This window comes from Numida meleagris, chromosome 4 (assembly GCF_002078875.1).
Source record: "Numida meleagris isolate 19003 breed g44 Domestic line chromosome 4, NumMel1.0, whole genome shotgun sequence".
NCBI classification, from domain to species: Eukaryota; Metazoa; Chordata; class Aves; order Galliformes; family Numididae; genus Numida; species Numida meleagris.
The window spans coordinates 65,551,828-65,567,497 of NC_034412.1; the positions used below are offsets into that span (position 1 = coordinate 65,551,828).

General features: G+C 43.7%; 1 protein-coding gene and 1 long non-coding RNA gene across 4 annotated transcripts in view; one reads left to right on the plus strand and one right to left on the minus strand.

Moving 5' to 3' along the window:
* The window catches only part of TSPAN5 (tetraspanin 5), an 84,387-nt gene extending 83,820 nt beyond the window's left edge, over positions 1–567 (minus strand). Inside the window, exon 1 of one of the 3 annotated variants that reach the window (XM_021396368.1) lies at positions 49–567. In XM_021396368.1, coding sequence (XP_021252043.1) covers positions 49–129 — 81 coding nt within the window. In that variant the 5' untranslated portion in view covers positions 130–567. The remainder of the gene's footprint in view (positions 1–48) is intronic. The other 2 variants (XM_021396380.1, XM_021396371.1) reach the window with 2 other exon arrangements.
* LOC110398588 lies at positions 69–9,997 on the plus strand. Its single transcript, XR_002438489.1, has 3 exons — positions 69–181; positions 8,231–8,328; positions 8,825–9,997. It is a non-coding gene; the product is annotated as an uncharacterized LOC110398588 (long non-coding RNA).

Genomic DNA, 15,670 nt, shown 5'->3' on the forward strand with positions numbered 1-15,670 from the left:
AGCCGCTGCGACCTCCCTGGTGCCCGGCCGGGGGTTGCGCCCACTCACCCAGAAGATGACATTGAAGCCGAAGATGAAATATTTGATGCAACAACTGACTTCAGGCCCCTTGTAGTGCTTCCCGGACATCCTCTGCGCTCATGAAGACACTTTGCTCGCGGCCAGGATGAAAACCGAGGAGGTGAGGGGATGAAAAAAACAAAAACAAAACAAAACAAAAAAAACAAAAAAACATAAAACGGGCGGCTGAGGGCGGGGGGGGGGGGAAGGACTGAGGGAGGGGGCGGCGCGACGGGCAGAGCTCAGCGCGCCGCGGAGAGATGCGGCAGAAGCGGCGCGGCGGCGGCTCGGCTCCGGCTTGCCGGGCGCCGGGGATGGCCGGCCAGCAGCTCTCGCCTTCTCCTCTCCCGCATGGAGGAGGCCCCGGCTGCTCGCAGCGGGGAGAAGGGGACCGGCGGGAGGTGCCTAGGCAGAGGCGCGGGGCTCACAAGCGCCCGCTTGCACAGCGCTCCCTCCCCCACAGCGGCAAGGGCCGCCGCGCGAGCCCCGCCCCGCGGTGGTTGGGGGCAAGGGGCGGGACAAAGCCCACAGTCGCGAGCGCCGGCGGGGTGATTGACAGCGCGCCACGCCAATCAGGCTTCGCGGCCGTCCTGCCTGAGGCGCCCGCTCCTTGCAGCGGGTGTCCCAGCGGCGGGGTGCCTGGGGGGGGCGGCTGAGCCGCCGGGGTCTGACTGCTGTGGGGAGCGGCCTGCTCGGAGCTGCACGGGCTGTGTAACTGGTCGGTGGGCCTCGGCGCGGCCCCGAGTCGGTGTGAGGGCAGTAGTGGGGGCTCCTGGCAGCGCTGAGGTGAATGCCCTCTCCCGTAGTGCCTGTAGTCAGCAATAATGACGAGAACGCGTGGCTTCGTGGAGGATTTTCCATTTTTAAAGGTTAACCAGACCCTTGGCAAAGGGTCTATGGGCAAAAGTCACAGATCCTGCAGTCCCCCTGGCAGTGGGGGCAGCGGGGTCTGGGCAGAGCCGGGCAGCAAGGTAACAGCGAGGCTGAGCGGAACCGAGCACAGCGCTCCGCAAAGTGCTCCAGGAGCCGTGCCAAAAGCACAGCCTGATTGTAGGTCGGCTGTGGTGATGAGAGGGTGCGCAACCCTAATTGCACTGTGTTCAGATTGTTCTGAATGGATATCTTCAGATCACCTCCCACCTGAATTTGTATGTGCTACATGCACAGGAACACAAGAAGAACTATTTTACGGCGTTTTCTAGAGTTCCTATTGAACATACACTGAAGGTATATCGAATCTGCCAGCTGTAACATTGTATTCATATGCTACTTGGGATTCAGAGTACATGCAGCCTAGCATTGACAGCCTAATAGCATTTCCTGGCTGAAGGATATCATGGTTTCAATCTTGCAAGTCTTCAAAGTTTCCTGGCCCAGCAATGATAAGCACAATACTTTTAATTGAAAAGATGGAAGACTTCTTTGTAATAATAAATTATGTCTCCCATTTCTACCAGACTGCAAGATAACAGCCTTCAAAAGTTTGATATTTTTAGAACTACAAAAAATAGTCTTTGGTTCAAGATCACCTCATGCTGGTTTTGGAGCCCTGGGCATGTGTGTTTTTTGAGTGAGGAAAACATTTCCATCAGGTGTAGTAGATGTCAGGGAGAAAAAGCATCTGCTGAAATGGATCCATGAAAATTAGCAGGGTGTTTGTGGTAAATGAGAAATGCATGCAACAAAAATTTATAACATGGATATAACTGTATAGCTTACCATACGAGCGATGTGACTGTGTATGGTGTTAGAGTGTTGTTAACACTGTGTCTTTTGCAAGACCATCCATGGGAAGAAGGTAGAAAAGTAATTAGTAATACATAGATTCTGTACCAATGAATGAAAGCACATTTCTGTGTACAGCACAGTAATGGTAACAGGGTATTATTATTAAGGTGCTGTTTTTACAAGTCATTTCAAGTATTGGTGACAACCTGTACAAACATTGATAATATTACTGTCACAACACCCTACTAACACCACATGTTGGCACCCTTTAGCATTGTAATGCTTCACAGGCAACAGAAAAATATTGCAGAATAATATTTATTGCACTATATTCAGTAACAGTCTCTGATAGCTTGCCTACCAATCCATTCATTCCTGATCGACAACTTAAAGAAAATGCAACCTTTCTCAATTATAACACCGTATTACATGGCTTCAGTTGCATTCTCAATTAAGAATAGTATCATCGTTGCCAGGTCATTTCAAACACAAAAGCTTTTCATGTTTTCCCACCATTTGATCAGATTAAGAAGAATTAGGGCTTGTAGCGTTAACGGTTAAACTGCACACTTGAAGACGGTATTGAACACAGAGCCCTGCTCTTTTTAATTCACTCTGTGTGGGGGGTTCCCCTGCAGCCTTGGAAATGAGCAACTAGACAGCAAAGGCAGCGGAACAGCTTTGATATAGGTAATTGATCTTTCAGAGTGCTGGCTAGAACAGAGTCCACTGCACCTGCAACAGCCTCTATGGTTTCTAAACACATTTTATCTTCTGTCCTAAACAAACAGGAATTAAAAAAAAAAAAAAAGAATTTGGCTTTGTGTCATCACTTGTGGATCCTTTTTTATATGCTTTGGTGACCTAGGTCTGGAAACTGAGCATGATTGACTGTGGCAACACTTTAAATTCAGTGTTAGTTACTAGACGACACTGAGTTCTAGTGTGATGTTTTGGTACAAAAGCCTGAGGCAATACTAAGCTGAAGTGAGCAGATGATATTACCTTTCCTTGCAATATGGTGAGACAGTTATTCAAATTCTGTTGCTTTATAATTCATCTGCCTAGTTACAGGAGAACTAAGGGAGAGTATTTCAGTGACAAAGTAACGTTTCTAGAAGCCTAGTGCTTCATGAAACTAGGCAATGTTTTGATTTACTACTGACTTGGGAGAAAAGGTCCTATCTGAATGATTAAATACATTTCCTGTCCCTAAGATCTAGACATCAACAGACCTCTGACCAAAAGCTGACCAAGACTGATGCTGGTAAGTGCAGGAAGTTTGATAAATATCTTAGAAGGGGAGTAGTCGTAGACTTTGAAATCCTTACTTGAAGTAAAGAGCTCTCATCCCAATTCCTCAATTTGGTCATTTCTTAAATCCAGCACTTCTGTCTTCACATCTGTCCTTGTTTGTTGATCTCTAAATTCTTAGACATTTTCCAGGGAAAAAGAAATGCAAGTCTGAGTGACTTGAGATGAGATATGGCTAAGTAGCCTATTGAAGATGGAAGTTCCATGAGATAACACATTGCTAATGTCACCTTGTGCCGCATTTAGGGAGAGCTGTGGTCTAAGAAAAGCTTGATATCTGTGTTCCTAAGTCTAGTTATTTCCTGGACACCTCATTTTAGTTGAAGTTTATACAATAGCAATCTTTTTTCCATGAAGAAGCCATAGAGCTTTCTGGAATACAAGATTTATGGAGTTAGAGGTATTACCTACATCAAAATATTTTTCAATCTTTTTATCATCCCAGCTTGTGATACCATTTGTATTCATTTAGTACTCTTACAAACATAAAAACACTTTGTTTTCTGCTTAGCAAATGCCCAACATCTAAAAAGGGAGGGCTTTTTAGGCTTAAAAGTTCCGAGAAAATCATTTCACAGAGCCAGACTCAGGTGTTGAAACAAGTTGTGTTGGCTTCAGTGGATTTATGTGCTTTATCCCAGTTGTGAACATGGCTTCAGTTTTCTACAAGAATAAAGCAAATCTTTTGAGTTCTTTCACAACTGCGAGGATTAACTAATTATCATTAAGGCTGACACTAGTTAGTGGCTTTCTGGTGAGTATTGAGCTGCTTTTTCAGCCTGAAACTAGGCCTCTGAGTACTGAATAATAATATCTTCTTGCAGGATCAACCCAATGCTGTTATAATTTGATAACAAAAGCATTGTTGTTAGGCTGAGTCACAAAGCCCTGAGCATGTCTGTACATCTACAGAGTGAGAGGCCAGAAGCTGAAGTTAGGGCACATCAAATAATAACCAGTAACCAAGCACATCACATCTAATATTACTTTCTCAAGACAATATGAATCTAAGCCTTAAATTTCTTTATCCAAATGCTATACTTCTAGTGTAAGGTTTTATTATTTCTTTTGTTCTTACGGTAAAAATAATCATATAAAGAAACTGCAGGTTCTACTCGCTGCAGTTCCCTCTAGAATTTGACAGATTTTGGAAGAAAGATGATGAGAGCTACTAACTAGAATGCAAATTACCTGAACAGAACTACAAGCAGTAATGGTCACAAGATCCACCCAGCTGAGCTCTACTGCTCGCAGTCTGCAAGCTGGCTTGCTCAAGATGAGCCCAGACAAGTCCTGCCGCAGTCTAAACAGAAAGACAAGATACAGCCTCAGAAGTCCCTTTGGAGCAAACATCTGCAAAATGAAATATGAAGACCATTAGTGCCAGAAATGCTACTATCAAACCGTAGGGAAGAATAATGCACCCTGCTTTTTTCTTTCTTGCATGTAAAAGGAGTAGGTATGGAGGGTTTACCTTGTTTAGGGTTCTTTGCCAGGAACCTCAAGCTGACACCTCTGCTGCTTTTGAGAGGAAGAGGTGGCATGCTTCCGCCCTCATGCTGTGCAGTTCAAGGCTAGGGAGCAAACAGGGCTGCAGCTGCACAGTCTTGCTGCTTGGGGCAAATGCTCAGAACTGCAGCTCTGGCTCTGTAGTGCAGTGCCTCAGCAAACCCTAGCTCTGGAGATTTTTACAGTGTGCTTCCTTAATACTTCTCCTAACCAGGATATATGACATTGAGGCAGGAAAGGTCTGATGTGCCTGAGCCGTGTCTTGCTATCATACAGTGACTGAAAGTGGTTCGAAGCACCTACCACTTACAGCCAAAGCTCTCAAAGAGCATTAATTTTTACTTCTTATAATTTTGTATGCAGGACAGTGACGGGACATAATGGGATAAAAACATATATACTATTCTACGAAACAGTCTCACATCTGCAGTCCTGAATTAGTGGTGACTGCAATTCCTATGTAGGCAGTCCCCTGCACCTTTGTTACTGGTGTTACAGGGCCACTGTCATTAATACAGGGATAAATGTAGACTCCAGCAAGTGCCAAATACATTCTTTTCATTTTGAATTGCTAAAGGCTCTGAAAAAACTCTGCAAATTTGGGAACTGTTCACTTCCTCAACAGAAGCATTCGCTTGTCTGTTTCTGAAGGTTTTGGTGTAATTCTTTCAGATGTTCTGTCCAGAAATGCAACTGATGTTTATCCTATGATGGACCATTTTTGTAAGTTAAGGTCCTTTTGGCTTTCCAAGGCCCTCTGAATTACTCTAAGCCATTCTTCAGCAGATAACACAGGACACTCTCTCTTCACAGCTCAGGTTTAACTTATGGTGTTTACTCTGTAACAGCACTCAGGAGAGTGAGGATTTCCTCTGAGTGTGCTTTTAATGGTGGTAAGGTTTTCTGTAAATCCACTATTTTAGGTAATCTTTGAATGTATTTCCCTACAAAGGCTTCCTTTACACATCCCTAAGCCAAATGATCTTCCCCCATCCCTCTTCCTGTGCAGATTTTTTTCTTACCTGGGGGCCTGAATGAGAGCTGTCCAGACAAGCAGTCCTTCAGGAATCAGCCTTGCATCTCTTTCCAGGCAGATCTGTAAATCTGTCAGAAGGTCAGGGAATGGGAGCAGAAGGTTAGATGAGAGAGAAAACGTGGTTGCTGAAGGCCGTAAATGCAAGCTGCAGTCAGAGTGGTGGGAGGGGAGGTGCAGAACAATTCATCTTGGAACCTATCTTCTAAAAAAGCTTTCAGCTTTGGGTTCACCGAGAATGGAGCTCAAACATGTTGAAGTAGATGTTTTGCTTGTTCAGTCAGGAATTCAGCACACAGCCCTCAGTTCAGGCAGAGCCTTAAATCATCTTGCTGAAAACAGTGGGAAAAGCCATCTATACAACAAGTTCCTATTTTAAATCAAGGCAACAATTTTTCATTGTTTTCTGATTCAAATAGCTGTAGAGATGCTATACTGTGAAAGGGCTCTGTATCATTGTAGAGCCAGAGCCTTCATGGCAGAATATGGACCCAAAACCCTCGAGCAACAAGGTGCTCGAGTGAGCCAGTCTCTAGCAGGATCACGTTTGCTCAGCTGTGGTAATAGTAGTGCAAAAGGTCCTTCATCTTTCTTGTGACGCTGGTGACTCCTGCCTTTCAGGCTGTATGACAGAGCATATCTGTGGCCTCTAATTATGTATTAGGATGCTTTTGGAGTTCTGTGAACGAGCTGATAATACTAAAGGAAGATGACTGATACATTTAACATGATTTCTTCATAATCTTGTGTCCAGTTCTTACACATCTCTATTCACATCTGACAACAGTTACCACATAGTAGGATCAAAGATACCACTGTTTCCTGTAACCTTTAGTATTAATGCTCTTGATTTTTCAGATATAACACAAAGACACCACAGTGAATACTGCACTTTTCATACCACAAATGATCAGGTCACGCTTAGGAACAAGATAAATAATACACATTTATTAAAACATTTCCAGAAGGCCTAAAACAGCAGTACTACAATCTTTACAAGACCATGCTGTGTTGTTAAGGGATTTTTCTTTCCCATAGTGTCGTGGGAGAAACAGAACATGCCACCGGTAATGCTACATCTTCAGCAGATAGTGCTCTGTTCTCAGAGGTAGCATACTGTTTGTGATAGGATCAAGCAGCAGAAGATTGGGCTCAGGCTAGCCACATTTAGTTGGGAACTGCAGTATTTTGAGAGACTGAGGGGCCAGTAAGCTGGGTCCAGATTTTGTTTCTAGAATATTTTCAATTTCAGAGTTAACACTTTATACTAAATAACCTCCACACATTACCCTTCAGACACCTTTAAAGTGAAGATGCTTCAGAAAAAGATGTAGTTTACTTGTTTGTAAATCCGATAAGTGGAAATTTCCAAGCATTTTTTATTCTCTCATTCAATTTACAAAATCAGAAATATTCAAGTGGATGAAGAAAAAAAAGGAGCCACCAATATTCTTGTCAGGTTTCAATTGCTTTTGAAAAGTCTTACTTTTCATAGTCTTGTAGTTTGCTGTATGATTCCCTGTGTTAACCTCTGAGTTGGCATGGGTGGAGTTCGTTTTAATTTCCTGCTTCTCTTTACTGCAGTAATTATACCATCAGCTATTTTGTTGTTATGGTCTTTTAAGAAAATTGAACTGCAAGTGACTGAAATCTGAGCCAGTATTTGGAAAAAGAGAAGAAATCCTACCCCAGATGTACTTCTGGATCCATCTCTGCCTTACTTTTTCATGTGCCACCTATCCTTCTGTTCATCTTCCTCAGCCTTTCTCATAACTATTGAAGAGCCCCAACATTTCCAGGTTTGATGTATCATTCCCCTAGAATAGAGGCAGGGACTGCATCTCTCCTTGCTTCTGCAATTGGTCAATGCAAAATGTGACAGCAAAACAGCTAAAGGAATCTTAGTTTTAAAGTGTATCTCTCTGTTGTTTTTAACTCAAGGATGCAAATATCTGTGAACACATAACGTGGACCCAGTAAATTAAGAGGAATGGATCAAAAAATGCAAAGAAGAGACTGATAAGCAGGAAAAAAATCTGTAACATCTTCAAGAAACAGATTGTCAATGGTTTAGGGCCGGTTCAGCCCAGTTCTGTGACCAGTGGGGTGGGGGAACCCACCAACCCACACCCTGGGAGAGGGGGGAGGGGAAAAGGGGAAAAGGCCTAAAAACATGGGCCTAAAAACAAAACTGTGGCAACGAACTAAGGGAGAAAAATAATTTACTAAATATGATAGCAGAATGCAAGCTAACAAGATATAATACAATATGTTTGGAATAGAAGCTAATAAATTAAATAATATGAGAGTGTCCAAAACCAAAGGCGAGATGGCTAGGGAGCACACAACCACAGAGACGAGCAGTAAAAGAAGGAGCTGTCTCGTTATTTGTGAGCAGTTTTATCTTTCCCTCTAAACGGAAAACAGAAAGGGAACAGTGAAAGTCTTCTAGGAGATGTAGTTCTTCTCTTCTGAGAACCAGGTACATCCACTACATGATGTTATGATGTGGAATACCAATAACCGAAAATCATAAAACCATGACAAAGATGTATACTTTATCTTTTTCTCTTATCTGCTTTTCAGGGTAGTCCTGCTTGCCCTGTGCATTGTATCAGCCTGCAGTCATCAGGGAAGCTGATGTTTTTCACCCAGAAGTATTAACTTCTTGGAAGAAACTGACTGTAAGTAAAATAATTTCTGTTTTGGCAAGGAAAGTTATTTCGGGACAGAAATATCCCTCCTGAGCAAAATCAGAATGACTAGAAGTCACACCTCTCAAAACTTTGCAAATGATGCCTAACCATATTCACCAGACTAAGATACGTGGCTATGTCATGACTTCTCAGGAGTTTATCATGATCTAACCCAGTCTGAAAGACTAACTGTAGAATGTGTCACACTCATCCATGCACCTATGAAATAAAAGACTCAGTGAAAGTTGTGTTACATGTCTACTGGAATGCAAAAAGAACGGCAATAGGGAGCTTTTTCTTCTTTGTTTTTACTTTGCATAATGTTCATCACTTTCTTAGAAATTAGCAAAGCTCTCAGTATGTTTGAAAAGTTTGAACTATTCATCTGAAAAGTAAATTTGGTAAAAGCATGCGCTGTTAAAAATGTTAAGTTATAAAGAGAGCGGGAAGAGAGTTTACAAAAAGTCCATTGTTCTGCTTTAAGCATTGTCAGCTTGAGAAAACTGAGAGCCGAACAAAGAGGAGGTCCAGCCATCTAGTGGTAAGTGGCACTGCTGTGCAGCATACTAAAGCCTTCTGCAGGCATGCTCACAGGCAAATGCTCTGTAGAATGAGAAAGGGACATTTCACCTAACTGTTCCCAAATTTTCATAGCTGCAGCACTCTATTGTAGTAAAGTGTCTAGCAAATGAGTATATTGGAGCTAGCAGCTAAGTTAGGAGAAGGGTTGCCAGAAGTAACCACATCAAACATAATGTCAGCTTTTGCTAGACTGAAACAAGGAAGATCCTAATAGTCTGCAGTCAGCGTTATCTTTCTCACTGCTGTAGCAACTAGATATTCAAAGAATGTTCGCGCTATAGAGGTACCTGATTACAGCAGTATGTCTAGAGGGTGTGCACAGCAGAATGGTACAATGCTCACGAGTCCCGCTTCACATGGGGAAAAGAGAGTTGTAAGCCAATTGGCTGTCATGAAACAAGAAGGAAGCAATCGAACAGTTACACAGAGAAAGCCATATGCTTACTTCAAACTAGGATAAAACAGTTACCTACCAAATTTTGTTGAGAGTGAACTGTTTCGTATTTTCAGTACAGTTACAAACTCAGAAAAAGCTTGGCAAGGCCTGAAGACACATCAGAGCAGAACACATGGAATACTCCAAGGGAAGAGTTGCCAGAGCTCTCATTTCAGAAGTGATCTGTGCTTAGAAGCCCACATTCACTTGAAACCAGTCAGCTGCAAGTTCTGCAGGGCCTAATATGAAACTCACTTAGGCACAGAGAATGGGCATCCAGTGGGATAACCTATGCATCCTGAACATTACAATGCCATTTCTTTCAGTGTTTATTGAATTTCAGTAAATGCTTAAAGCCAGGTATCTGTTTACCCAATTATACATGCAGGTACTTTACTTACCTGATATTTGTGATGAATCCTGCTTTACCACACTTTCAGGGCTGCCTGAAGCCACAGATGTTAGAAGGTGAAGAAGGAGCAGAAAAGCCATGATTTCTACCTTTCTTTCTTACCCTCTAGGAAGTGGAGGTAGCGGGTGGGCTTTAATGAACTTTCTTTGTTTCCAAAGAAGGGCAACAAAGCTAATGAAGGGTCTGGAGCACAAGTCCTGTGAGGAGCGGCTGAGGGAGCTGGGATTGTTTAGTCTGGAGAAGAGGAGGCTCAGAGGAGACCTTGTTGCTCTCTACAACTACCTGAAAGATTGGTGCCAGCCGGCAGTCAGCCTCTTCTCCCAGGTAACTAGTGACAGGATGAGAGGTAATGGCCTCAGGTTGTGCCAGGGGAGGTTTAGGTCGGAGATTAGGAAACATTTGTTCTCAGAAAGAATGGTAATGCATCGGAACAGGCTGTCCAGGGAAGTGATGGAATCACCGTCCCTGGAGATGTTCAAGAGTAGATGTGGCACTCTGGAACATGGTTTAGTGGGCACAGTGGTGATGGGGTGATCACTGTACTAGATGGTCCTGGAGGTCTTTTCCAACCTTAATGATTCTATGATTCCAGTAAATCAGCAGCCAGGTCTGAAGCCAAGCCCAGAGGCCAGCAGCTGCTGCCTGTTCATGACTTCAGCAGTCAGTGAAAGGCTAGAGCATAACGCTAAGTGTGAGCATCCTCCTTCAAAACCTCCCAGTCTGCTTACTTAGGTAAATAATGGCTTTTTTTTTTTTTTTTTGAATTACAGTAGTATCCAAATCTGCATTCCTCTGTTGTGTATTTTGGATATTCAGTGAATATGGGGCTGTATGCACTCCGAGCACCAATGCTGTCATAATTTATACTGCTTTGCAGGTTGCCAGCTACACTCTGCAAACACACTCCTCTCCTGTGGTTATTTTTGAAGCAGCTCCTTAAAACAGATGTCCCCATATGTGTCTCTTCCCCTTTACATAAATAACAGTTTGCCTCATGCTCCTGTCATCCTTTCGAACTACAAAAAAAAAAAAAATTTAAAAAGGGAGAAGAAGAGTATCCCTTTCCACTGGTGAAAGATTTTTTCTTCTTGGTGGTCTTCCCTTCCCTTCCCAGGATTCTTCCCTCTTTAGTCCCTTTCCAGCTTTCTTCCACTTCTTCTGCTGACTTTTAGAAGCACTTACTAGCACCAGAATTCTCATAGAAACTTCCTCCTGACTAACATTACCAAGGAAAGACCCACACATAACAGCTACAGTTTGTCTTCCTGGTATCATCCTCCTTCAGCCAGTAATACCATTGCATGTCACCTGTGCGTGTCTGTTTTGGACATCCCCTTCTCTAAGAAGGAATCCTTCTTATTCATTTTATCCTTCACTTCTCTTGCTGATATCAGCATCAGTATATTCCTAAAGAAGTCAATTCAAGGTGTGCAAAACAAGCTAGCTTGAGATGCATGGATGCTGACACAGTCCTGCAAACCCCATGGAACCAAGCCAGTAATACCAACAAGAACCATTCGATCCTAATGCTGGGAAGAGCTGAACCCATCTGCTATGCTTCCTCTTGTCTTGTCAGCAACCAAGTCTGGCAGGCCATTGGCAGCTCTCAAAGGATGGGCTCTGCTCTGCCACAAAGCAACAAGCCCCAGCTTGGACTTCTTGCCCAAAGAAATTTCAGAGAGCTGCCTTGGCTCCGAGCTTATATAACTTTTAACAAACTATTTTTAGATGTTGAATCTAAGTAAATCAGCAAAACAATCAATCAATGTGACCATCCCGATGATTAAAATATGCTCTGATTCAAAAAATATATGTATATGTATATATATAATAAAATATCCTTGGGAACATTTGGCCTAAATGATGTTATGTAGTATTGTCAATGCACTCAGGGACTGATTCTGCTAGCCTTGCTCATAGAGCATCCAGGAAGCATCCCTGTGGGTCTGAGGGACACTGATCAATAGGGTACTTTTTATGAGCGCAGGAAGTAAGCATAAAGCAGCAGAGGTAGTGGCAGAGTAATTGTGTAGGCCTAAGAACTTTGCTCAGAACTCAGCTCTGAGCAGATCAATAGGAGTTTTTTGATTTTGGCTCGGGTTGGAGAAATTTTACCGTGCAGCTTACTGGGCAATGCTTCCACCAAAGTACAAACCAAAACCCATTTGCAGAGCCAGTGGCTAGAACAGAAGGATATTTTCCTCTGTAGCCAAGGCCCGACACAGCATCACCCGTTATAGTACTGGAACCTCAAACAAGAATATAGTCTATAAAATGCAATCTCTCAGAGACAGTCCTTGTGGTAAAAGAGCACTCCTGAATGGCTAGTGCTAGGATGCCGAGCAAGGTTTCAACAATTGCCCATGCCACTCAATTATGTTTGTTTCTTGACAAATGTAACTTGGGTGATGGGAGCATGCACAGACTGTCCAGCTTCACACCTCCTCTTCGATGTCTCTGAGAGCAGCGTCCTAAATCTGCAGGAGCTTTGTTGCTGGTGGCACAGGGATTATAAGCAGACCATAAATACTGAGAGAGTGTTTAAATCAGACTAATAAGGATTGGACTTTTTCTGCTTGTATCTTCTGTATTTTTTTTTTAATTTTTTTTTTTTAACTCAGACTTTCTTTTAATAGCTGTGCTCCCCCTAATGCTGGAAAGGGAAAGTAGCCTTCTCTTATATGTTGTCTAAAAGGAGATTCAAAAGAAGCTGCATACGCAGACAACATTTCTAGACTCCAAAGAGGTTCTTAGCCTTATGCTACACCTCCCAGCATGGCTTGGCCAGCAGAAGAAACTGAGAATCTTGCCCACTAGGCACAGCTCTATGCTACTCTGTGAACTACTGCACAGCTGCTGGTTTAGCACAGAGAATGGATCTCAGCTGTGATTTCAGGAGGAAATCTTTGGGCCAACCCCTCAATAATGGGAAAGGGAAAACTTTCCTTTGGCAAAGCAGCAGTTAAAAGAGGAAAAAAACACAAACTCAAAACCAATGTGACACAAACCTGGAGACACACTAAAGTTACACTATGGGGCCCCAGCTACTAGGCATGTTGAAGACACTCCCAGATAAATACAAAAAGAAAACAAAATTTCATTAGAGGAAGCAAGTTAAGGGCAAATGTCCCTAGTCCCATGATGAACCAGCCCCACAGAGCAGCTGCAGGGCACACACAGGCTCCAGCCTCCATTCACTGGCTCTCCGAGCCCATGGGAGATGGTGAGAGCATGGTTACATGGAGCTGAAAGGCCCTGCTGAGAAGGAGAGGATCAGGCCATGTAACATAATCACATCCTCTCTCCATCTGTGGGATCAGGGTGAGCAGACCAACTAACACTCATTCTCCTGTAACACCCTCTGCCAGAAACACAGAAGTTTCCAGCAAGTTAGTAAGGAAGCAAAGGAAAGGAAGACAGCAGAGACCTCTTCCTTACCCACTGCACTGGGTGGAGTCTTAAAATCCTCAGTCTATTTCAATCATAAGCCAAAATGAGCAGCTCTGCTGTTAACATAGAAGAGGGGAGGAGAGAATTGATGGGGCAGTTGCTGGGGAGCAGGTAGAGGATGACAGATGGTAGCACAGGACACAGTGTTGCTGGCCATCTCCCCATCTCAATCAGGATGACACCTTTCTCTCCATCCCCATGCAGCCAAGCCTTCATCTATTCCATTCCAGCAGCCGGGAGGCTGGGCCAGAAAAAACTTATTCTGAGTGGTCGAGACACTGCCTTTGGAAACGTAGAGAGGTTGCTGCAGGGCATTTCTCTCCTCACCCTGGCACACACATCTGCTCCAGAGCCACCTGTTCTGGGCACCTTCTGAGCTCTGCTGCCACCAGCTGAGAGAAAACAAACATCCTTATGCAGTTTCAGTTAATTTTAAACCAGTGAAAGCTGATTATTTCTTAGCAAGCTTAATCCATGGCTGCTGTCTAAATTCAAAGGGAAAATGTCTGTGTTTTCCTTTATATAACAGAGAAAAAGAGAAAATGGGAGGAAAATAGGAGAAAAAAGATGAAAATCACAAATCAGAGGAGTTGATGTCCAGTTTTATCCTTTTTCTTCCAACTATCACTGTAGCCAGGAGCTTAAATTCAAGTGCACTAAAGCTCTTAGCAAAGTGTGGTCAGCTGTGTGCTATCAACACTCCCCTCCTGCAGCTAACCCACTTGCACACTGAAAAAAAATATCCCTGAATGTCCAAAGCAGTACATTTCAAAAGCAGGAGCAGCAGCCAATGGAAAACCATGGAAACTTTGATACTGGTGACATCAGAGAACAAAGGTTCAGCAGTACATGTCATGCTGACTGCATCAAGCCATTTGCAAGAGATGTACTTTGACCCCAAATCCCATTTCTTCCCATTTAGGTGTATTAACTGAGTCAGAACTCCCTCCCACATACCTACCTTCTATCTCCATTAATGCATGGCATTCTGCCACACAGGGAACCAAATACGTTCACCCTCTTCATCAGGTCACACAACAGCCCCAGCCGTTCTTGAGACTGAGCAATTCCCTGCTGCTGCTGCCACCCAAGTCTCACACAGGCTGAAGCTGATTCAAAGGCAGCAGACCTCAAAGTCATATTGAACAAAACTGATCCATTCCTCCTGTGCAAATTACACTGGAAAAGACAAGAGTGGGCAAGAATGGTCTGCAGGTATCCTAAAACAATTTTGTGTGAGGAGCAGAGCTGGACTGAAATGAGGCCAATGCAAGGAGGTTGTTCACATCCTTGCAGGCAGGGGACTTGAGGAAGGATGCAGCCTTGTCTGCACGTGTTACCTATCTTGGCCCTCTGACAACAATGCCAGAGAGAAAAGAGTAATACCTGCACTCCGATTCCCCTTCTCCTTCTGCAGATGGCAAACCCTCAGACTTTCAGACCGCTTTGATGTCCTCCTATGCTCCATCACGGCAAATATTTGCAGGACATACAGCAGTTCTCTGATTGACCTGTGCTGAGCTGTTTCCTCCTTAGACTCAGATCCTCCATTCACCCTCTTCTGCTTTCTAGCCTCTACCCAGTTGTACAAGGTTGAATGGCACTCCTGAATCCCTTTGAATTTGATCTACAGTAAAATGTTTGACTAGCACAAGTACTGGCAAAGTGGCACCAGCACAGCCTCGTAGGTCTATATAGCCCCTAAGTGAAAAAGCTTATGCTAAACTTGGGAAGCTTAAAATCAGTCTCTGAAACAGATTGAATAGAGTTAATGGGACCAGCAGCTCTGTGGGTCCAGCTGTACGCAGTCCTGGTGCTCCACACTAGGCTGTGAATGCCTGTTCTAGGACAGGCAGGAGCTCTTAGAGGAACTATTTGATAAGTATCACCCAGACCGGTCTGGAAGGAGCTTGATATCATTAAGTTTGTGGCACAGAGTCAAATAACATCCTTGCAGGCTTGCGAGCCAAACCAGTGGCTCTGATGAGAATGAGATCATGAGCACACGTCTGAACATCTGAAGCTTCATGTCATGGAGTGACAAGAGAAGGAACCTACTGCAAATAAACACCATCATCAGTAAGAGGGTCTTGTAAAGGTCCATAAGTTTCAAAGTTCTTTCCTTTAAGCAGTATTTCTTTAATCCACAATGGCATGGGGCTGCCCAAGGAGCCATGGTCCCCTGCAGACATCCACACCTTCTCATGTGCAGTGCAGCTGCCTTGTTATCAGCAGGGCCCACAGAGCAGCAGGCTGGTCACATTATATGGCTGCCTTAAGCTGTCTCTTTCTGATATATAGCATGTGTCCTGCTCTAGCAAGGGGATAACCCTTACTCGCAAATGTAAGACAAGCCTAGCAGTAACGCTAGAGTCAGGCCCATCGAATGCATCTAAAGGGAAAGCTGGCAGTGTCAGGCAGCCAGGTGAGTTTGAAACCTGTATTCCACG